Source organism: Taudactylus pleione, unplaced genomic scaffold (assembly GCF_031769625.1).
Source record: "Taudactylus pleione unplaced genomic scaffold, aTauple2 ptg000226l, whole genome shotgun sequence".
In the NCBI taxonomy this organism is placed as follows: domain Eukaryota; kingdom Metazoa; phylum Chordata; class Amphibia; order Anura; family Myobatrachidae; genus Taudactylus; species Taudactylus pleione.
Window position 1 is genome coordinate 14,057 of NW_028284628.1, and position 22,976 is coordinate 37,032.

Sequence of the window (22,976 nt, forward strand, 5' to 3'; positions counted from 1 at the left end):
ACAAATGTGACCATCAACGCCCAGAAACTGCTCTATTTATTGACAACTCATGCAAATGAGGCTTCACCCCTGCAGACTGCACTATTGGGTAGACGTATCATGTGATGTTGAACGGCATCATAACCCCACCCTACATTTGTTGATTGGTCAGTGCATGAACTTGTGCTGCATTGGTTGCCGTGTAAGCTAACCAATCACAGAGCAAGTACAGGATACAATATTAGTATATATAGGTAAGGAGGAGGGCGACGTTATAGACCCATTACCTCATCTTTATAGCGTGTATAACTTTGTATCTGTGTGGCTCGAGCATGTCTGGAAGAGGGAAACAAGGCGGTAAGACCAGGGCAAAGGCTAAGACTCGTTCATCTCGGGCCGGACTCCAATTTCCGGTAGGTCGCGTCCACCGTCTACTGAGGAAGGGAAACTATGCTGAGCGTGTGGGAGCCGGAGCCCCAGTGTATCTGGCCGCAGTGCTCGAGTATCTGACGGCTGAGATTCTAGAACTTGCCGGAAACGCCGCCCGAGATAACAAGAAGACTCGCATCATCCCCCGCCACCTACAGTTGGCTGTGCGCAATGACGAAGAACTAAACAAGTTGCTCGGTGGGGTGACTATCGCCCAGGGAGGCGTCCTGCCGAACATCCAGGCTGTACTGCTGCCCAAGAAGACCGAGAGCCACAAGTCCGCTAAGAGCAAGTAAAGTTACTGCTAGATATTTGTTCCCACCATAACACAAAGGCTCTTTTCAGAGCCACCCAACCCGTCCCTGAAGAGCTGATTTCCAATGCGAGTATATGAGCCCGATTTAAGATTTATAATTTAGTGCACTGAGCTCACTACAAACCGCATAGATCAAGAGGGGGTGGAGTTGATACCATAACACTCTAGCAGGCTCTGAAGAGCTTTAGGGGGAGATTTATCAAAGTTTGGAGAGAGAAAAAGTACCAACCAATCAGCTCTTAACTCATTTTTCAAACTGTCTAAAATGACAGGAGCTGATTGGTTGTCCAAGGCAGCGACAGGCTGGCAGGAAGATGCGGGTACTACAGAATACCGCGGCGCTGCTAGCTATGCGGCTACTTAAGGAGCAGCTTTAGTTGCCAGCTGCTTGCGGGGAGCTTTCCTGCCGATGGATTTACGCCCTGTCGGCAATGGTCGTGTCCATATTTTAAAGAAGAAAATTCAGGCAAAACAATGGGATCAGGGAATGTCTTATAGCAATTCTACCTCTACATTATGTTGTACGCTGATTGGAAGATGTATTCATTCCCCCTACACTGACTGGTTTTAAGTAACCGTTTGAAGATTTCAAAAACCCCGTCTATAATATCAAAGCTGACTCTTCCAGATTGAGAGGGAGGAAATTACCTGCGTCCTGCGCTGGAATATGGCGGTGATTTCTTTCCATCCATCGTAGTAACGGTTGAATATTAATTTGCTATAACCATATTAGCCGGCCTGTGTAATTCTTATCAGTGTGAGCAGGACATATAACAGCCAGTTTTGTCCATTGAATCCAGATCCCTATTCAACAATGCACAAACTTTAAATTCTATATAAAGGTTACAATGTTGATAACCTACCAAACCTGTGAGATGGTTTCCCTTCATACACGGAAAGAACCTGCTGCTGCAAAATGAAAGAAAGGGTTATGCAACCATTTTTTTTTATGTAGAACATACAGTACCTCCCCATATTTCTTTCCTCATGTCAGCAGGACGTGGCAGAGTCCAAACCTTCGTTGTTAACTTGTTACTATCACCTTTTAGAATGTGAATCAGCACAAGTTTATGAAGCAGCACTGACAGCTAGTAGACAACTGAAGCGCCTAATTGTTAAATTGTATCAAAATACTGTCATCAGTAACTACTAAATAATGTGATTGGACGAATTAAATAGACATACTTCACTATGTACACAGGAGCTATTACAAACATTACCAGTGCGTTACAATAGCGCTCTCACAGAAGAGATGGGCGGCCCTTAAAAGAGCCTTTGTGGGAGAAGTAATTTTAGATGTGCATTAGTATTCAGCCTCCGAATCCATAGAGTGTGCGGCCCTGGCGTTTCAGAGCATACACCACATCCATAGCGGTGACAGTTTTCCGCTTGGCGTGCTCGGTGTAGGTGACGGCGTCCCGTATAACGTTCTCCAGTAAGACCTTCAACACCCCTCGGGTCTCTTCATAAATGAGACCGGAGATGCGCTTCACGCCTCCTCTCCGGGCTAGACGACGGATGGCGGGCTTAGTAATTCCTTGGATGTTATCCCGAAGCACCTTCCTGTGCCGCTTAGCGCCTCCTTTTCCGAGCCCCTTTCCGCCTTTTCCTCTACCAGACATGCTGCTTCCTGATCACCGCTTTCACTCAGTGGAAACAAAAAAAAAACATACGAACACTGCGGCAAAGTCCTCCTCTTATACAGTGCGGGCGTACCTAGTAGGAAACTTCTGGGCTATGAGGGAGGAATCCTCCTGTGCGTCACATCCTGCACCTTGTGACACATTTAATATAGGGACAATATCAGTTTCGGGACGACCCCTCTAATACAATTATTAATTTTAATGTATACAAAAATGCATCCTTAGACTCATCCTAAAGAGCGCAGTGGGGTTTCGCTTGCCGCCTTAAAGAAGGCTCTGGCTGCGGGAGGCTACGATGTGGAGAAGAATAACAGCCGCGTCAAGCTGGGTGTGAAGAGTCTGGTGACCAAAGGAACCCTCACTCAGGTGAAAGGCACCGGCGCTTCAGGCTCCGTAAGAAGCCGGTGGAAAACAAGAAGGCTGCTCAGAAGTCTCTGAAGCCCAAGAAGCCTGCGGCAAAGAAAGTGGCCAAATCACCGAAGAAGCCCAAGAAAGCTCCGAGTGCTGCTAAGAGCCCGAAGAAAGTAAAGAGACCATCAAAGGCGGCTGCTGCCAAAAGCCCAAAGAAGCCTAAAGCCGTGAAGCCTAAAAAGGCGGCCAAGATGGCAGCGAAGCCCAAAGCTGCCAAGAAAGCAGCTAAGCCCAAAACTGCCAAGAGTCCGGCCAAGAAGTTGGCTAAGCCCAAGAAAGCAGCGGTAAAGAATTAATGGACAAACAACCGCAGCCTCTTCCTTATCACACCAAAGGCTCTTTTCAGAGCCACCCACCCTCTCGGCAGAGCTGTAAACGCACGGCGTGTTCTCTAGGGGCTTCTTTGTGATTCGCTTGTACTGTATTTAGTGGGTAACCATGTAAAGCCTCCTGGGCTTACACATCACCATTCAATGTCTCAATCTTGGGGTGTGGGGGCGGGTTGTTAATAATTTAATAGCTTTAATCTAGTAAAACTCATGGTATGGCTGAGTAATTCGTGGTTTTTTTTTTTTTTACGACATAATAATCCCCCCCCCCTTCATCATTCACAGCTTCTTCCGGCTAAACAAATTGCTCGGTGGGCTGAACATCGCGCAGGGAGGTCATACTACTGCCTAAGACGACTATAGTGATGTTACTGCTAGATCTTTGTTTCCACCATACCACAAAGGCTCTTTCCAGAGCCACCCACCCTGTCCCTAAAGAGCGGATTCATGGCCGATTTAGCTGGAGAGATGGAAGAGCCATTGTGCGCTTCCATCTCTCCCGCTAAGGGCACTGCACTTGCGGCATAGTGCAGTGCCCTTATGCCGCAAACACAAAGGGGGAGTTCTTCCATAGCTCTGGGTCTAGAACGTGGGGGTTGGTTCTGTAAAGGATAGGAGTGCAGCTTGGTGAAATGTACAGGGAAACCACGTTCTAATCTACACTTAAAAGGATGCAACTTCAATTGAAACGGCTACATGTAAATAGGAGACTTCTGCCTTTGACCAATGCAGTGGGAAGGTGCGGGGCACTACAAAATACGCGATATGAGGCTAATTAAGGATACTACCGGTATTCATGTGGACTCCACCTAGGGAGGAAGCGGAGTTGAGGCTTTATCAGCATTCTTCCAATTCTAGAAATATTTAGTTGATGCTTCAGCTCGTTTAGAAAGATTTGGTGGCTCTGAAAAGAGCCTTTGTGCTGCGTGTATGTAGTAGTGCCGAGTATAGTCTATGCCCTCTCGCCTCGGATCCTGCGGGCCAGCTGGATGTCTTTGGGCATGATGGTCACCCTCTTGGCGTGAATGGCACACAGGTTGGTGTCCTCGAAGAGCCCGACCAGATAAGCCTCGCTGGCTTCTTGCAGGGCCATAACGGCAGAGCTCTGGAAACGCAGGTCGGTCTTAAAGTCCTGGGCGATCTCTCTCACCAGGCGCTGGAAGGGCAACTTGCGGATCAGCAGTTCGGTGGATTTCTGGTAGCGTCGTATCTCTCGGAGCGCAACAGTTCCGGGTCGGTAGCGGTGAGGCTTCTTCACGCCGCCGGTAGCTGGGGCGCTCTTCCGAGCTGCCTTGGTTGCCAGCTGCTTGCGGGGAGCTTTCCCTCCAGTAGATTTGCGGGCGGTCTGCTTGGTCCTGGCCATCGTACTATACACTACAGTAATGTAGGAAAAAGAATGAATAAAGAATAGTCGAAAACAACTCTATTTATCCACAGTGCTGCGTTGTGATTTGATGATTTAAAGACGCCCATCATTCTGATTGGCTGAGGCAAAGTCGTTGTAACTTTCAAAAAGCCCGCCAAGATTTTTCGTTTCATCCGTTATTAGGTATGTAAAGTATATAATATAACATGCCAGTGCGGGAATGCACGAGTTGCAATAAATTGTTTAGTTCAAAGTTCAGTCGATGTAATTTAATCGGAAATTATGTCCTTGTAATTGTATACCAGCGAGAAGAATCAATGAGCGACCCCCTACATACGGACGGTGATATTGCATCACTACACTATAGGACTCGTGTCGGGTCTAAAGACAGACAGTAATCACATCGCTGAATAGCTGCCATGGGCGGGACAGTTTTGTGTTTAAACAAAATGATTCCTTCAAGCTACACTCACTACTTCAAGCACTACTTCAAGTATATAATCACAGCAGTAAAAACAGCATAGATCAATATATCAGCAAATGGTGCAAAATTCACAATAAAACAACCATTTGATTGAAAAATCATTAAGAATACATTTATATGGAAGGCATCATTTGTCATATTGTGAGTAATATGAGATCTGAGTATACTCAGTAGGTCTGCATGCATTGGAAACAAAATATGATACTAAAGGGAAACAGTAAATATTATTTTACAATTGTTTCTATTCTATGAAACATTAGTGGATACAATCTTTACCTTAGACCACAACCTAAAACATAATATTCCATATTGGTGCAGATAGTAATTGGTTATTACTAATTAAATACTGATAGGTGGTATATTTAGGGGACTCTGGCTTCCCAATGGGACCCCATGTGCATGTGCTGCCATCACTGGAGGGCATTGAGCATGGGTTGACAATTATTATTGAGGGATGGAAGGTAATCACACTTTAGTAAACTGTCGAGGGCCGCATGTAATATATTTTAAATCATGTGCACAACACCTCAAACTGTGGGAATAGAGTATTTTACAGGTAAAAACCAGAGGCTCATTTTACATGTTTACACAAAAACAAGGGGACCCCACACTGCACATACTCATGTCCTTTTCATGGCAACCCATCCTTCTCTACTACTATAATCAGATGGTCATTACAGATAGTAGTGTGTGGATCCTGGTTGTCAAAGCATTCAGCTGCAGACATCGCGATTGAGGAATTATTATAACGCCAGAGTGTAAAGCCATTTAGTTATTTTATTTATTTTTAAAACTTTAGTGTGTAATGTATTTAAGAGCATCATCATCCAGAACCTAGAGGCCTTTCCTGGTAACATATATCTTATAAATTACTGCTAATTAATAAGTGTACTGACATGTTTGACAGGTGTAATACTCCACGTGAAGTTTAAATTCTAACCCACCTCATGCTCTTTCCTTCCTATCTTCCCCTTCTGTGTCACGCCTGTCTGTCTGCCCCTCCCCTTAGAATGTAAGCTCTCATGAGCAGGGACCTCTTCCCTCATGTGCTTCTCTTTACATTTTGTTCTACTCTCTACTCCCCATAGGGCACCTAACACGTCACTGCCAACTCCCGGCAGCTTATTGTGAGTGCTTTAATCACTATTTCAGCAATGTATATAAGTTGTGTCCTTGTCCTGCACTGTAAGTTACTTGTTTCTTGTTCACCTATTAGTTATATGTACGGCGCTGCGGAACACTTGTGGCGCCATATAAATAAAGAATAATAATAACAATAAGACCATCTTTTTAATGACGTACAGAACATCTTAGGACGTATTTAATACAAGGTCCTCATTTTGGATACAATATCCACTTACCGCAAGGTTAGACTAATAAAATGGCAACACAGATAGGAACCTAATAGATGTCCGGCTCTAGTAAGTAGTGAAAAAGCTCACGATGATCGGTGGAATCTGTATTGAGAACAAGTAACAATTCCAACAAATAAAACAGACAAAAACGACGTAAGACAGGAGTGAAATACAGCCTAGGTTTCTGTAACTCAGTTCCGTAAAAGTTACAGCTCGATAGAGAGGAGGTGGGTGGCTCTTAAAAGAGCCTTTGTGTTCATGTGGGACATAAGAGGAGATAACTTGGCGCTGGTGTACTTGGTGACGGTCTTGGTGCCCTCGGACACGGCGTGATGGTGGAGCGCTTGTTGTAATGAGCCAGGCGTGAAGCTTCCCCTGCAATGCGCTCAAAGATATCATTCACAAAGGAGTTCATGATGCCCATAGCCTTGGAGAAGATGCCGGTATCTGGGTGCACCTGCTTCAGCACCTTGTAGACGTAAATGGCGTAACTCTCCTTCCTGGTCTTCCAACGCTGCTTCCCATTTTTCTTCTGGGTCTTATTCACCGCTTTCTTGGAGCCTTTCTTGGGGGCCGACGCAGTCTTGGCTGGTTCAAGCATTATCAAGACAAACAACGACTTACTCTGCAGAAAATCATTCTGACCAAACCAAGATCAGCTCTATTTATAGGCAGGCTATGCAAATTAAGCTTTACCTCGGCTGGCTTCATTAGTGGTCATCCATAGCACAGCTTTCATTGGCTAATACAAGAACTTGAGCTGCATTGGTGACTGTGTCATTGAACCAATCACAGAGCAAACAGGGGATCCCGCAGACAATATATATATGAGGAGGGCGGTCACTGTGAGGTGGTTGTTTCTGTTACATAGAACATGTCTGGAAGAGGTAAACAAGGTGGCAAGACCCGGGCTAAGGCCAAGACTCGTTCATCTCGGGCCGGTCTCCAGTTTCCTGTTGGCCGCGTTCACCGCCTCCTGAGGAAGGGAAATTATGCGGAGCGTGTTGGTGCCGGAGCCCCAGTGTATTTGGCCGCAGTACTAGAGTACTTGACGGCTGAGATTCTAGAGCTAGCAGGTAACGCTGCCCGCGACAACAAAAAGACCCGCATCATCCCCCGCCACCTCCAGCTCGCCGTGCGCAATGATGAGGAACTGAATAAATTGCTGGGTGGAGTGACCATCGCCCAGGGGGGAGTCCTGCCCAACATCCAGGCCGTGCTGCTGCCCAAGAAAACGGAGAGTCACAAGTCAGCCAAGAGCAAGTAATGTGATGCTGGTAACTTCCACCACAGAACCCATGTCCCTGTAACACCAAAAAGGCTCTTTTCAGAGCCACCCACATCTTCCCAGGAGAGCTGCTATTTTTTGTTTTGGTTTTTACTGTAGCGTTATCTGGCTGGTTAGCAGCGCTTTGTTTTAGAACATCCCCAACATTCCATCCAGATCAGGAACAGCAGCTGTGAAGGGTTGGTTCCACTTTAGTCTACGCACATTTACAAACTTTAAATTCCTTTAAAAACTTACTGCTATCGCTTCTTACGGCCATACAAGAATTTGCAATTGCTCTTATTTCTGGCAAGCGGAGTGGGGATTATATTTACTGTAAGAATATATAAAATTGTATATGCATGTTCAGATATGTGACTAGAATTGCGATTATAAACTGAATTGCACTGTTTTCCATTTTTCGTTTCTTCCATTGACGTGGGAAGGATTTTACCTAACAAGGAAGAATTTTGGTGTAATCAGTGAAAATAAAGTGATGGGATTTACTGCAAGATAAAATCAAGTAAGGGCAATACCATTGGGGTGTTGCTGACGTCACAAATGACATTTTAAAGACAAGCACTTATAATTTGTGAGGTCCACATGGTGTTTATTTATGCACATTGAATACTACAGAACTTGTTTTCTTTATCTTGAAATAACGGAGACCACAGGGAAAAACAATCCCTGTGGTGGAAGAAAACGAGCGCTAACGTAATATTTACCCTTTATCATGTATACTAGTGTTTCACCAATTGATATATGTGACTGCTGGAGCTGTTGGTGTGCCGTTTGAGGTTTCCACATATATAGTTGATGTTCTTGCCGGATGAAGATTTGTCATTATCCTGTTGCTCAAAAATAAATAAGTAGTTTATGCTTCAGCTGTGGCTCTGAAAAGAGCCTTTGTGCTGCGTGTATAGGAGTGCCAAGTATAATTTGGGCATGATGGTCACCCTCTTGGCGTGGATGGCGCACAGGTTGGTGTCCTCGAAGAGCCCGACCAGATAAGCCTCGCTGGCCTCTTGTAGGGCCATGACGGCAGAGCTCTGGAAGCGCAGATCGGTCTTGAAATCTTGGGCGATCTCTCTCACCAGACGCTGGCGGATCAGCAGCTCGGTGGATGTCTGATAGCGGCGGATCTCTCGGAGGGTATCAGACAGTCCTGGTTTGATATTTTAAACAAGCGCTTAATCCTGATTGGTTGAGGCAGATTATTTGCAATTTTCAAAAATCCCGCCAATAATTTCTATTTCCTCCTTTATTCTATGTAACAGGCCGGATTGGGAATGAAATGAGTCACATATGTAGCGGCGGTAGGCGCCCTGCTGGTGGGATGGAAGCGGTGAGCACTGTTTGTCTACGGCCAATACCCGCGATCCTGCTGTTGCTTATAGCCCAAATGTTCCGGCAGCAGCACAATAATGGTAATGGGCGTGAGACGCTGGGTGCCGCCATTCCGCTTTGAGTTCCAGAACCGCTAATTCCGGTAACAGCAGAGATATTGTAGCTCCTTGTACCCAATGTACATGTGGGGAACTCGGGGAGAAGGACAGATGAAAACCGGGTGCAGCGGCTGCAAATACATTACAACAGTCGATTAATAGCTGAATATCCAACAAATTAGAGGCTGCCACATGCACTCGCGGGAGAATGAAGCGGGTCCCAATAAGAAAGAGCTTCAGTCACGGTGACCACTTACGGCGGGGTTATTGCACCCCCACAGTACAGGACCCGGGTCCAAAGAGACAATGTAATTACATATAATGTACTGAATAGCTGCCATGGGCGGGGATAGTATTGAGTGGAAACAATAATATATGTGCCTTACTAGCTACACTCGCTAATGTACGGGAGATCACACTATAATCTACATGAAAGTATCAAGGGTACCTTTATATGTTAGGTCTCAGTTATCAAATTTTGAGTAGCTTTAGAAATGTGTATAATCAGAACTGCTGTATGCATTGGAAACAATATAATACTTTTGGGAATCCGTAAATCGTATTATAACATTGTACCTATTCTATTGAAACGTAAGTGGATACAATTTAATCCAAAATATCAATTTAACCTCATAAATCTGTGAAAGTACATGAAGGAAAAAAGATCTCTACATCTGGACAGTAATGTGGTTTATAATAATGGGACTCTCGGATATACAAATCATATACAGTACTAAAGGTACTGTACAGTAACCGTATATAACATCTAACAGTTGCAGCTGAAATATAATTAGTAATATGTGGGAGAGAATATCATACATTAATAGTCCATACTGGTGCAGACATGGCTGAAGTTAGCTTTTTATTAGTGCTCCAGCTTCTTATTCACTTCCTATTCGTTCTCCATCTTATTATTCACTTCTTATTAGTGCTCCAGCCTCTTATTCACTTCTTATTAGTGCTCCAGCTTCTTATTCACTTCTTATTCGTGCTCCAGCTTCTTATTCACTTCTTATTAGTGCTCCAGCCTCTTATTCACTTCTTATTCGTGCTCCAGCTTCTTATTCACTTCTTATTCGTGCTCCAGCTTCTTATTCACTTCTTATTAGTGCTCCAGCTTCTTATTCACTTCTTATTAGTGCTCCAGCCTCTTATTCACTTCTTATTAGTGCTCCAGCTTCTTATTCACTTCTTATTAGTGCTACAGCCTCTTATTCACTTCCTATTCGTGCTGCAGCTTATTATTCACTTCTTATTAGTGCTGCAGCTTATTATTAACTTCTTTTTAGTGCTGCAGCTTTTTATTCACTTCTTATTAGTGCTCCAGCTTCTTATTAACTTCTTCTTAGTGCTCCAGCTTCTTATTCACTTCCTATTCGTGCTCCAGCCTCTTATTCACTTCTTATTAGTGCTCCAGCCTCTTATTCACTTCTTCTTAGTGCTCCAGCTTATTATTCACTTCTTATTAGTGTTCCAGCTTCTTATTCACTTCCTATTCGTGCTCCATCTTATTATTAACTTTTTATTAGTGCTGCAGCTTATTATTAACTTGTTTTTAGTGTTCCAGCTTATTATTCACTTCTTATTAGTGCTCCAGCCTCTTATTCACTTCTTATTAGTGCTCCAGCCTCTTATTAACTTCTTCTTAATGCTCCAGCTTATTATTCACTTCTTATTAGTGCTCCAGCTTCTTATTAACTTCTTCTTAGTGCTCCAGCTTCTTATTCTCTTCCTATTCGTGCTCCAGCCTCTTATTCACTTCTTATTAGTGCTCCAGCCTCTTATTCACTTCTTCTTAGTGCTCCAGCTTATTACTCACTTCTTATTAGTGCTCCAACTTCTTAATAACTTCTTCTTAGTGCTCCAGCTTCTTATTCACTTCCTGTTCGTGCTCCAGCCTCTTATTCACTTCTTATTAGTGCTCCAGCTTATTATTCACTTCTTATTAGTGTTCCAGCTTCTTATTCACTTCCTATTCGTGCTCCATCTTATTATTAACTTCTTATTAGTGCTGCAGCTTATTATTAACTTGTTTTTAGTGTTCCAGCTTATTATTCACTTCTTATTAGTGCTCCAGCCTCTTATTCTCTTATTAGTGATCCAGCCTCTTATTAACTTCTTCTTAATGCTCCAGCTTATTATTCACTTCTTATTAGTGCTCCAGCTTATTATTCACTTCTTATTAGTGCTCCAGCTTATTATTCAGAACAAGTTATATTGAAATTTGTGTTGTAATTCAATTGTTTTAACTGTAATTTGCCTGGTCCAACAAGGGTTTGGGCAAGAAATAGGCTGAAAGAATATATACCCAGCGCTAGACAGGTAGGAGGATCAAGTATTAATGCAGCAGTAAATGGAAGATGTGATTGGCAACCTAATTTGAAAAAACAGAACAATGAAATACTGCGCTATAATGTTGGGACATTAGTAAACACACAGTAATTTATAAACATAAAAATATTTAATAATAAACAAAAGTAATATAGACAAATCATAGGCTGACAAAGTGGGCACAGGCACCAAATTATACCATTTTGAATAAGTAGCTGTAGTGTTGCAAGGGTTAAATAGCCTTGGGCCACAAATTTGACCCTTCCAACCTAAGGACTGGAGTCACATATACATGACCCACTTGTATTTTGCCTGACCTAACAAGGTTTTGTGTATGAAATAGGCTGGCAAAGTGGGCACAGGCACCAAATTATACCATTTTGAATAAGTCAGCTGTCGTGCTGCAAGGATTAAATAGCCGTGGACCAGAAATTTGAGACTTCTAACCAACAGAGGTGGGGTCACTTAGATATGACCCACTTGTATTTTGCCTGGCCCAACAAGGTTTTGGGCATGAAATAGGCTGGCAAAGTGGGCAAAGGTGCAAATTTTATTGATTTCAAAAAGTAGCTGTAGTGTTCAAATAGCCTTGAATGACAAATTTGACACTACCAAATAAGACAATGGTCACCTACATATGATTCACTTGTATTTTTTGTGGCCCAACAAGTATTTTGGGCATGAAATAGACTGGCAAAGCGGGCACATGCACCAAATTATACCATTTGAATAAGTAGCTGTAGTGTTGCAAGTATTAAATAGCCTTGGGCCACAATTTGACAATTCCAACCAACAGTGGGTGTCACATTTGATGCACTTGTATTTTGCCTGGCCCAACAAGGTTTAGGCCATGAAATAGGCTGGCAAAGTGGGAAAAGGCACCAAACATTTTGAATGAGGAGCTGTAGAACTGCAAGGGTTAAATAGTCTTGGGCCACAAATTTGACAATTCCAAACAACAGTGGTGTGTCACTTACATATGACTCACTTTTATTTTGCCTGGCCCAACAAGGTTTTGTGCATGAAATAGGCTGGAAATGTGGGCATAGGTACCAAATTATATCATTTTGAATAAGTAGCTCTAGTGTTGCAAGGGTGAAAAAAACTTGGGCCACAAATATGACACTTCTAAGCAACAGAAATATGTCACTTACATATGATTCAATTGTATTTTGCCTGGCCCAACAGGGTTTTGGGCATGAAATAGGCTGACAAAGTGGGCACAGATACAGATTGTATTGATTTGAATAAGTATCCGTAGTGTTGCAAGTATTAAATAGCCTTGGGCAACAAATTTGACATTTGCAACCAACAGAGAGCAGTCACTTATAAAAGACCCAATTGTATTTTGCCTGGCGCAACATGGTTTTGGGCATGAAAAAGGCTGGCAAACTGAGCACAGGCACCAAATTTTGAATAAATAGCTGTATTGTTGAAAGGTTAAAATAACCTTGGACCACAAATTTGACACTTCCAACCAACAGAGAAAAGTCACTTACATATGACCCAATTGTATTTTGACTGGCCCTACAAGGTTTTGGGCATAAAAAAAGCTGGAAAAGTGGGCACAGGCACCAAATTATAAAATTTTGAATAAGTAGCTGTCGTACTGCAAGGGTTAAATAGCCTTGGGCCAGAAATTTGACTTTTTCAACCTACAGAGGGTGGTCAAGACCCACTTGTATTTTGCCTAACCTAACAAGGTTTTGTGCATGACATAGGCAGGAAAAGTGGGCACAGGCACCAAATTATTCAATTTTGAATAAGTAGCTGTCATGCTGCAAGGGGTAAAAAGCCTTGGACCACAAATTTGAGACTTCTATCCAGCAGAGGGGGTCACTGAGATATGACCCTCTTGTATTTGGCCTGACCCAACAAGACTTTGGGCATGAAATAGGCTTGCAAAGTTTGGACAGCCCACCTACATATGATTCAATTGTATTTTTTCTTGCCCACAAGAATTTTGGGCATGAAGTAGGCTGGTAAAGTGGACACAGGCACCTAATTATACCATTTTGAATAAGTAGCTGTTGTACTGCAAGTGTTAAATAGCCTTGGGCCACAAATTTGTCACTTACAGGCAACAGAGAAATGTCAATTACATATGAGCCAATTTTATCTTGGCTGGCCCAAAAAGGTTTGGGGCATGAAATAGGCTGGCAAAGTGGGCACAGATACAGAATGTATTGATTTTAATAAGTAGCTAAACAGCCTTGTGCCACAAATTTGACCTTTGCAAACTACAGAGGGAGGTCACTTATAAAAGACCCACTTGTATTTTGCCTGGCACAACAAGATTTTGGGCATGAAAAAGGCTGGCAAACTGAGCACAGGCACCACATTTTCAATAAATAGCTGTATTGTTGAAAGGGTAAAATAGCTTTGGGCCACAAATTTGACACTTCCAAGCAACAGAGATATGTCACTGTGACCAGATGGACTCCCGATCATAGGTTGGGTGGTTCGATCCCCACTTGACCTTGGGGTATCAGGGATTCCCGGTTACCGTCAGTGACCGCCTGTCACTGACTCCGCCCACTGTGCCGTGGGCGTAACGATGCTGCCACCACCAAACTCTACCATTGGCATTTAGAATCACTTCTTAGGTACACTCAGGCTCTTACCTCGGCACCTGGAACTGCTACTGTTGCGTATGCGTTTGACAAGCTGCAGCCACACCCCCTGATTGGTGTCGGCTGATTCCTCCTGATCCCTCGAAATGGACCAGGTCTGCATGGTAGTTGGCAAAGGGCTTGAACTTGGAGACGCTGAGCTCTTACCCAGAACAGCCGAAGAACGGAATAGCATTTGGCGCAATTATGTTGGTCGCAGGAATAAGATGCAATTGAAGTCAGGCAAGATGTTTATTGCTCAAAGTCTTAAAATTGACTCAACCTTCCGAATGAAGGGGTACATTAGCATACAGGAATCTTATCAGCAGTTCTCCACAAAAGATAAACAAGGGTTGTACAATTTTACCAGGCACAAAACCTTCTTTTATGCTACTTCAATACACATTACCACAGGGGATTAGTCCGTAATGTGGTTTCCAACCAATCTCTTTAAGTGCGCATGACCTGTGCATGTGTTGGCCACATGCACATTTAACATTGTCCCCTATGGACAGGGGGGAGTGGTCACTCCCCTGAGAGTACCTGGTGTTTTGGTCGCCACCGAGGAGTCGACTCGTCTAGGGCAAGGGGAGGTTTCCCTCCAAAACCCTACTTCCAGGAATCTGCTAAGGGACCAGGCCAGCCACCTCTGCTGAATCTGAGCTCCTTAGCCAGTTTCCTATGCACCTCCTCATACCACTTCCAGGCATGAGGCTGCATAGGAGGATATTTTATTTCTTCTGGAAGGGGCTGGGGGGATCCAGCAGCCCTTTGAGGACTCTGGATCCCCTGGCCATCCAGAGCATCACAGGTAAGTGCATTCTCTTCAAATTAAACTTTAAAAAAATACATTAAAGATATACATTCACAGTAAGTGACGCACTGAGCCTAAAATTCCTTTGAAAAATGGTGCTGTGGCATGAGGGTTAATCTCTTCAGTGCCGAGGCAGCCATTTTAATCACGTGTGGTCGGCATCCGGCCACAGTCACCTACATATGATTCACTTGTGTTTTTATTGGCCAACAAAGATTTGGGCATGAAATACAGTAGGCTGGCAAAGTGGGCATAGGCACGAAATTATACCATCTTGAAAATGTAGCTGAAATGCTGCAAGTGTTAAATAGCCTTCCGCCACAAATTTGACACTGTGAACCCATTCAGGGTGGTCACTTACAAAATTCACTCCTGCAATTGTCCTTGCCCAACAAGATTTTGGGCAGGAAATCTGATTTATGCACATTGAATACTACACAACTTGTTTTCTCAATCTTGAAATAATGGAGACCAAAGGGAAAAACAATCCCTATGGTGGAAGAAAACGAGCGCTAATGTAATATTTATCCTTTATCATATATACTAGTGTTTCACAAATTTATATATGTGACTGCTGGAGCTGTTGGTGTGCTGTTTGAGGTTTCCACATATATAGTTGATGTTCTTGCCGGAATGAAGAGCGGAGCTGAAGATTTGTCTGTATCCAGTAGCTCCAAAAGGCTGGTAAAGTGGGCACAGGCACCAAATTGTACCATTGTGAATAAGTAACTGTAGTGTTGCAAGGGCTAAACTGCCTTGAGCCACAAATTTGACCATTGCAACCTACAGAAGGGGTCACTTACATACGACCCACTTGTATTTTGCCTGGCCTAACAAGGTTTTGGGCATGAAATATGCTGGCAAAGCGGGCACATGCAAAAATGATACCATTTTGAATTAGTAGCTGTAGTGTTGCAAGTGTTAAATAGCCTTGGGCAACAAATTTGACAATTCCAACCAACAGCGGGGTGTCACTTACATATGAACCACTTGTATAGTGCCTGGCCCAACAAGGTTTTGTACATGAAATAGGCTGGAAAATTGGGCACAGGCACCAAATTATACCTTTTTGAATAAGTAGCTGTCGTGCTGCAAGGGTTAATTAGCCTTGGACAACAAATTTAACCTTTGCAGCCTACAGATGGGGATCACTTACATATGACCCAATTGTATTATACCTGGCCCGACAAGGTGTTGGGCAAGAAATAGGCTGGCAAAGGTGCAAATTGTATTGATTTAAATAGGTAACTATAGTGTTGCAAGTGTTAAATAGCCTTGAACCACAAATTTGACACTACTAAACAAAAGAGAACAGTCACCTACATATGATTCACTTGTATTTTTTCTGGCCCAACAAGTATTTTGGGAATGAAATAGGCTGGCAAAGTCAGCACAGGCACCAAATGATCAAATTTTGAATGTGAAGCTGTAGTGTTGCAAGGATTACATAGCCATGTGCCACAAATTTGACAATTCCAGCCAACAGCAGGGGGGTTACTTACATATGACACAATTGTATCATGCCTGGCCAAACAAGGATTTGGGCATGAAATAGGCTGGCAAAGTGGGCAGAGGCACCATATTTTATTTTGAATAAGTAGCTGTAGAGTTGCAAGGGTTATAAACAGCCTTGGGCTACAAATTTGACATTTCCATCCAACAGCGGGGGGTCACTTACATATGACCCACTTGTATTTTGCCTGGCCCAACAAAGATTTGGGCTTGATATAGGCTGGCAAAGTGGGCATAGGCACCAAATCATACCATCTTGAAAAAATAACTGAAGTGCTGCAAGTGTTAAATAGCCTTGGGCCACAAATTTGACACTGTGAACCCATTCAGGGTGGTCACTTACAAAATTCACTCTTGCAATTGTCCTTGCCCAACAAGATTTTGGGCAGGAAATCTGATTTTTGCATATTGAATACTACTTGTTTTCTCATTCTTGAAATAACGGAGACCAAAGGAAAAAACAATCCCTGTGGTCGAAGAAAACGAGCGCTAATGTAATATTTACCCTTTATCATATATACTAGTGTTTCACTAATTTATATATGTGACTGCTGGATTTGTTGGTGTGCCGTTTGAGATTTCCACATATATGGTTGATGCTCTTGCCAGTTGAAGAGTGGAGCTGAAGGTTTGTCAGTATCCTGTTGCTGCAATAGGCTGGTAAAGTGGGCACTGGCACCAAATTAAACCATTTTGAATAACTAGCTGTAGTGTTGCAAGGGTTAAATACAATTTGCAACTTCTAACCAACAGAGGGGGGGGTCACTTAGATATGACCCACTTTTATTTTGCCTTGCCCAACAAGGTTTTGGGCATGAAATAGGCTTGCAAGTGGGCACAGATACAGATTGTATTGATTTGAATAAGTAGCTGTAGTGCTGCAAGGGTTAAATAGCCATGGGCAACAAAAATTACACTTAAAGCTGATAGAGGGGGGGGGGGGTCACTTACATATAACCCTCTTGTACTTTGCCTTGCCCAACAGGGTTTTGGGCATGACATAGGCTGGCAAAGTGGGTACAGGTACATATTGTATTGATTTGATTAAGTAGCTATAGTGCTGCAAGGGTTAAATAGCCTTGGGATTTAAAAATGACACTTGCAAACAAGAGATGGGGTCAAAATGCAAATGACCTACTTATATTTTGCCTTGCCCAACAAGGATTTGGGCATGGCATAGGCTGGGAAAGTGGGCACATGGACCATTTTTCACCATTTTGATTAATTAGCTATGGTGTTTCAAGGGTCATTTAACCCTTAAATAGCCAGTTGTGCATTGATAGTGGTAGGAAAGATGTTCGTAATCAGTTGTGCGGCATAATGAAGGTAACTAATGTGACTCTTCTCTTTTGTACAGCAGTACTTCTTCAGGAGGGTGGAAGCCAACACTTCGGGAGGTTCCTCATTACCTCTGCCACACCAATATTACATATAACCACACATAAGCAGTGACCTGTGTGTACAAGGACTATAATAAGAAGGACATATACAGTGAGCCAGACGTACGGCACTTTGGATACTGCATCCTCCATAGTAAGACATTATTCTTATGTCCACTGGAAATTCAGTTATTCTCTGCTTATCAAATTCCTCTCTATTTTTATTGGTTGAGATTATTTAATGAGGTAAAGGCAATGATTGCATAATAAAGGGCGTTTTTTTCTCTTGTAAGAAGAATTCTTTTTAGACAGCTGCAGTAACATGGAGCATTTATTGCTTACACCGCTATGGCTGAGCTGTTCTTTTACTGACTGATACGTGAGAGATTTTAGATATAAATGACGGGGATAATATAAAGCTTTATTGAACTCAACTGACAATTTAAAACTGTACACGTATAATACCCTGGGGACAGATATTGCAGATTAGAGTATAACCGAAATGTATACATAACAGCTATTCCACCAATGACCAGACGAGGTCGCTGCTGCTGCACAGATTAGCTGTTAGCGTTCAATATCTGACATTAAAAACCAAAAGCTATTCTAGCTGAGCGCCGACATCAACATAAAGGACACAGAAAATACATGAGTGGAATCGCCATATCAATTTTGCTTAATTTAATTTAAAAAAAAGTGTATGGAAGGCTCGAAAAAAAGCATATTACTATTAGTCCAGTACAGGGGTCACAGCAATAGTTACAGCACGATTAGTGAGGAGGTGGGTGGCTCTTAGAAGAGCCTTTGTGTTTATGCGGGAAGTAGAAGAAAAGATCACTTGGCGCTGGTGTACTTGGTGACGGCCTTGGTGCCCTCGGACACGGCGTGTTTGGCCAGTTCTCCCGGTAGCAGGAGGCGTACGGCGGTCTGGATCTCCCGGGAAGTGATGGTGGAGCGCTTGTTGTAATGAGCCAGGCGGGAAGCTTCCCCTGCAATGCGCTCAAAGATATCATTCACAAAGGAGTTCATGATGCCCATAGCCTTGGAGGAGATGCCGGTATCTGGGTGCACCTGCTTCAGCACCTTGTAGACGTAAATGGCGTAACTCTCCTTCCTGGTCTTCCTACGCTTCTTCCCATCTTTCTTCTGGGTCTTAGTCACCGCTTTCTTGGAGCCTTTCTTGGGGGCCGGAGCAGACTTGGCTGGATCAGGCATTGTCAAAGACCAAATTCTCACTCCAGATAACAACCAATTCAAAAGACAAAACTACCCAACCACTGCCAGATCTTCTCTATTTATAGACAACCCATGCTAATGAGGCTTCACCTCTGCAGTCTACACTATTGGGTAGACGTATCATGTGAAGTTGAACGGCATTGTAATCCCACCCTACATTTGCTGATTGGTCAGTGCATGAACTTATGCTGCATTGGTTGCCGTGTAAGCAGACCAATCAAAGAGCGAGTAATTGAAACCGTCATAATATATATAAAAAAAGGAGAAGGGGCATGTTATAGACTCTTCTCCACCTTTCGGTGTGAAGAGGATGTCTGGAAGAGGGAAACAAGGCGGCAAGACCAGGGCAAAGGCTAAGACTCGTTCATCTCGGGCTGATCTCCAGTTCCCTGTAGGTCGCGTTCACCGTCTACTGAGGAAGGGAAACTATGCTGAGCGTGTGGGAGCCGGAGCCCCAGTGTATCTGGCCGCAGTGCTTGAGTATCTGACGGCTGAGATTCTGGAGCTTGCTGGAAACGCAGCCCGAGATAACAAGAAGACCCGTATCATACCCCGCCACCTACAGTTGGCTGTGCGCAATGACGAAGAGCTAAACAAGTTGCTCGGTGGGGTGACCATCGCCCAGGGAGGCGTCCTGCCCAACATCCAGGCTGTACTACTGCCTAAGAAGACCGAGAGCCACAAGGCAGCTAAAAGCAAATAAAGTTACTGCTAGATATTTGTCCCAACAACACAAAGGCTCTTTCCAGAGCCACCCACCCCGTCCCTGAAGCGCTTATTCATGTCTTAAAAAAAAAATACCAGTGCGAGTAAATGTGCCCGATTTGGCGGGAGAGCCTTTGTGCGCTTTAGATAATTGGAGAACTTGTAATAGTGCAGTGACCGGCAGACACCTAAAAGGGGAGTTTTTCTATAGCTCTTCATAGAACGTGGGGATGGCTCTGTTAAGGAGCAGGGTGTAGCTCAGTGAACTGTACAAGAAAGCCTAAACATTCTGATCTATACGTCAAGGGCTTTAACTTGAATTGTAACGGCTACTTGTGACATAAGTGCGAGTATATGAGCCCGATTTAGCGGGAGAAGCGGCAGAGCCATTGTATGTTTTAAACATTAGTGTACTGAACTCACGTGTAAGAAAATCAACCACGCAGAGCACATGAGGGGGAGGGATTGGCTACCATAGCTCTCAAGCGCTTCAGGGGGAGCTTTATCACAGCTTGGAGACAGATAAAGTACCAGCCAATTAGCTCCTAACTCATTTTTTTCAAACAGCCTGTAAAAGGACAGGACCTGATTAGTTGGTACTCTATCCCCATCCACTTGATCTCTCCCCAAGCTTTGCAGCCTTGTGAACTGCCTAACGTTCTGCTCTATATATGAAAAGCTTTAACTTCAGTTGAAACAATTACTAAATGATAAAAACGGTCCCTCATATTGTCCAATGCAGCAACAGTGTGCGGGGTACTACAAAGTACGCGCTGCGTAGCTACTAAATAAGGAGACAGGTCATGTAGATTTCACCTAGGAGTCTAGAAAGCTTTATCAGCATTCTTCCAATTCTAGAAATATATAGTTGATGCTTCAGCTCGTTTAGAAAGATTTGGTGGCTCTGAAAAGAGCCTTTGTGCTGCGTGTATGTAGTAGTGCTGAGTATAGTCTATGCCCTCTCGCCTCGGATCCTGCGGGCCAGCTGGATGTCTTTGGGCATGATGGTCACCCTCTTGGCGTGAATGGCACACAGGTTGGTGTCCTCGAAGAGCCCGACCAGATAAGCCTCGCTGGCCTCTTGCAGGGCCATAACGGCAGAGCTCTGGAAACGCAGGTCGGTCTTAAAGTCCTGGGCGATCTCTCTCACCAGGCGCTGGAAGGGCAACTTGCGGATCAGCAATTCGGTGGATTTCTGGTAGCGTCGTATCTCTCGGAGCGCAACAGTTCCGGGTCGGTAGCGGTGAGGCTTCTTCACGCCGCCGGTAGCTGGGGCGCTCTTCCGAGCTGCCTTGGTTGCCAGCTGCTTGCGGGGAGCTTTCCCTCCAGTAGATTTGCGGGCGGTCTGCTTTGTCCTGGCCATCGTACTATACACTACAGTAATGTAGGAAGAAGAATGAATAAAGAATAGTCGAAAACAACTCTATTTATCCACAGTGCTGCGTTGTGATTTGATGAATTAAAGACGCCCATCATTCTGATTGGCTGAGGTAAAGTCGTTGTAACTTTCAAAAGGCCCGCCAAGATTTTTCGTTTCATCCGTTATTAGGTATGTAAAGTATATAATATAACAGGCCAGTGCGGGAATGACACGAGTTGCAATAAATTGTTTTTTTTTTTTAATTGTTTAGTTCAAAGTTCAGTCGATGTAATTTAATCGGAAATGATGTCCTTGTATACCAGCGAGAAGAATCAAAGAGCGACCCCCTACATACGGACGGAGATATTGCATCACTACACTATAGGACTCGTGTCGGGTCTAAAGACAGACAGTAATCACCTCGCTGAATAGCTGCCATGGGCGGGAAAGTTTTGTGTTTAAACAAAATGATTCCTTCAAGCTACACTCACTACTTCAAGTATATAATCACAGCAGTAAAAACAGCATAGATCAATATATCAGCAAATGGTGCAAAATTCACAATTAAACAACCATTTGATTGAAAAATCATTAAGAATACATTTATATGGAAGGCATCATTTGTCATATTGTGAGTAATATGAGATCTGAGTATAATCAGTAGGTCTGCATGCATTGGAAACAAAATATGATACTAAAGAGAAACAGTAAATATTATTTTACAATTGTTTCTATTCTATGAAACATTAGTGGATTAAATCTTTACCTTAGACCACAACCTAAACCTCAGAGAAACTACATGAAGAAATACAGGGCTACATCTGTATAGTATATAGGGGCTCACAATGTACTGTACTCAGTTGAAATAAAACACAAGCTATACTAAAGGCACAGTATATAAAACAGACACTTTTATTGTTCTATATTCATTCCAGATTTGTATTTTCCTTCTGCACATTCAGTTATTGTATTTATATTTTGCTTGTTCTTTTTCTACTCTCACGATTTATGAACATGCAATTACGTAGTTATTATTGAGATATATTAGTAATAAGGGGGGGAATTTAAAAAACATAATATTCCATATTGGTGCAGATAGTAATTGGTTATTACTAATTAAATACTGATAGGTGGTATATTTAGGGGACTCTGGCTTCCCAATGGGACCCCATGTGCATGTGCTGCCATCACTGGAGGGCATTGAGCATGGGTTGACAATTATTATTGGGGGCTGGAAGGTAATCACTCTTTAGTAAACTGTCGAGGGCCGCAAGTAATATATTTTATATTTATGACACCAGACTATCAATAAAATTATATGGGGTTTTATTGACAGTTGCGTTCCTCTATTTCCCCACACACATTTATCTCAATGCTATAAAATAAATGGAGTCAAATGCATACACTGTATGATATGAGATAAATGGAATAAGCAAAAATAATAATCTTCTTAACACAATATAAACATGCCGCACAAAGAAATAAAATTTTGTGCAAGGGTTAATGCCAGCTTCACAAGACTGATGAGCAAACCAGTAACCACTAATGACAGGTAGTGAGCGTCATCAGATAGAAAGGATTAAGGTGAAACCCTCTTAGAAACCCCTCTTTCTGTGAAGAATGCTGATGGTACTTTCCTTAGGTTTCTCACAGTCAATTGGATTATTGTGTGTAATAATGTTAAAGAATATATTGAAATTGAGCAATAAAGAAACACTTAAATTTCAATAATTTGAACTAAATCATGTGCACAACACCTCAAACTGTGGGAATAGAGTATTTTACAGGTAAAAACCAGAGGCTCATTTTACATGTTTACACAAAAACAAGGGGACCCCACACTGCACATAATCATGTCCTTTTCATGGCAACCCATCCATCTCTACTACAATAATCAGATGGTCATTACGGATAGTAGTGTGTGGATCCTGGTTGTCAAAGCATTCAGCTGCAGACATCGCGATTGAGGAATTATTATAACGCCAGAGTGTAAAGCCATTTAT

At 43.1% G+C, this 22,976-nt stretch overlaps 6 protein-coding genes across 6 annotated transcripts; 3 read left to right on the forward strand and 3 right to left on the reverse strand.

Moving 5' to 3' along the window:
* The first annotated feature begins 272 nt into the window (after positions 1-272).
* On the forward strand, positions 273-17,753 carry LOC148517075 (histone H2A type 1-like). Its single transcript, XM_088479071.1, has 2 exons — positions 273-700; positions 17,651-17,753. Exons 1-2 carry the CDS (start codon positions 312-314, stop codon positions 17,736-17,738), a joined length of 477 nt encoding a protein of 158 aa, XP_088335197.1. The 5' UTR covers positions 273-311; the 3' UTR covers positions 17,739-17,753.
* Positions 4,029-4,486, reverse strand: LOC148517076 (histone H3). Its single transcript, XM_088479072.1, has one exon. It carries the CDS (start codon positions 4,468-4,470, stop codon positions 4,060-4,062), a length of 411 nt encoding a protein of 136 aa, XP_088335198.1. The 5' UTR covers positions 4,471-4,486; the 3' UTR covers positions 4,029-4,059.
* Positions 7,181-7,650, forward strand: LOC148517077 (histone H2A type 1). Its single transcript, XM_088479065.1, has one exon. The coding sequence runs from the start codon at positions 7,187-7,189 to the stop codon at positions 7,577-7,579; it is 393 nt and encodes a 130-aa protein (XP_088335191.1). The 5' UTR covers positions 7,181-7,186; the 3' UTR covers positions 7,580-7,650.
* A 690-nt stretch (positions 17,754-18,443) lies between the features above and the next one.
* Positions 18,444-18,919, reverse strand: LOC148517078 (histone H2B 1.1-like). Its single transcript, XM_088479066.1, has one exon. It carries the CDS (start codon positions 18,885-18,887, stop codon positions 18,507-18,509), a length of 381 nt encoding a protein of 126 aa, XP_088335192.1. The 5' UTR covers positions 18,888-18,919; the 3' UTR covers positions 18,444-18,506.
* Positions 18,920-19,209: 290 nt separating this feature from the next.
* Positions 19,210-19,634, forward strand: LOC148517079 (histone H2A type 1-like). Its single transcript, XM_088479068.1, has one exon. It carries the CDS (start codon positions 19,219-19,221, stop codon positions 19,609-19,611), a length of 393 nt encoding a protein of 130 aa, XP_088335194.1. The 5' UTR covers positions 19,210-19,218; the 3' UTR covers positions 19,612-19,634.
* An 873-nt stretch (positions 19,635-20,507) lies between these two features.
* Positions 20,508-20,990, reverse strand: LOC148517080 (histone H3). The gene has a single exon (XM_088479067.1). The coding sequence runs from the start codon at positions 20,974-20,976 to the stop codon at positions 20,566-20,568; it is 411 nt and encodes a 136-aa protein (XP_088335193.1). The 5' UTR covers positions 20,977-20,990; the 3' UTR covers positions 20,508-20,565.
* Between the last annotated feature and the right edge of the window lie 1,986 nt (positions 20,991-22,976).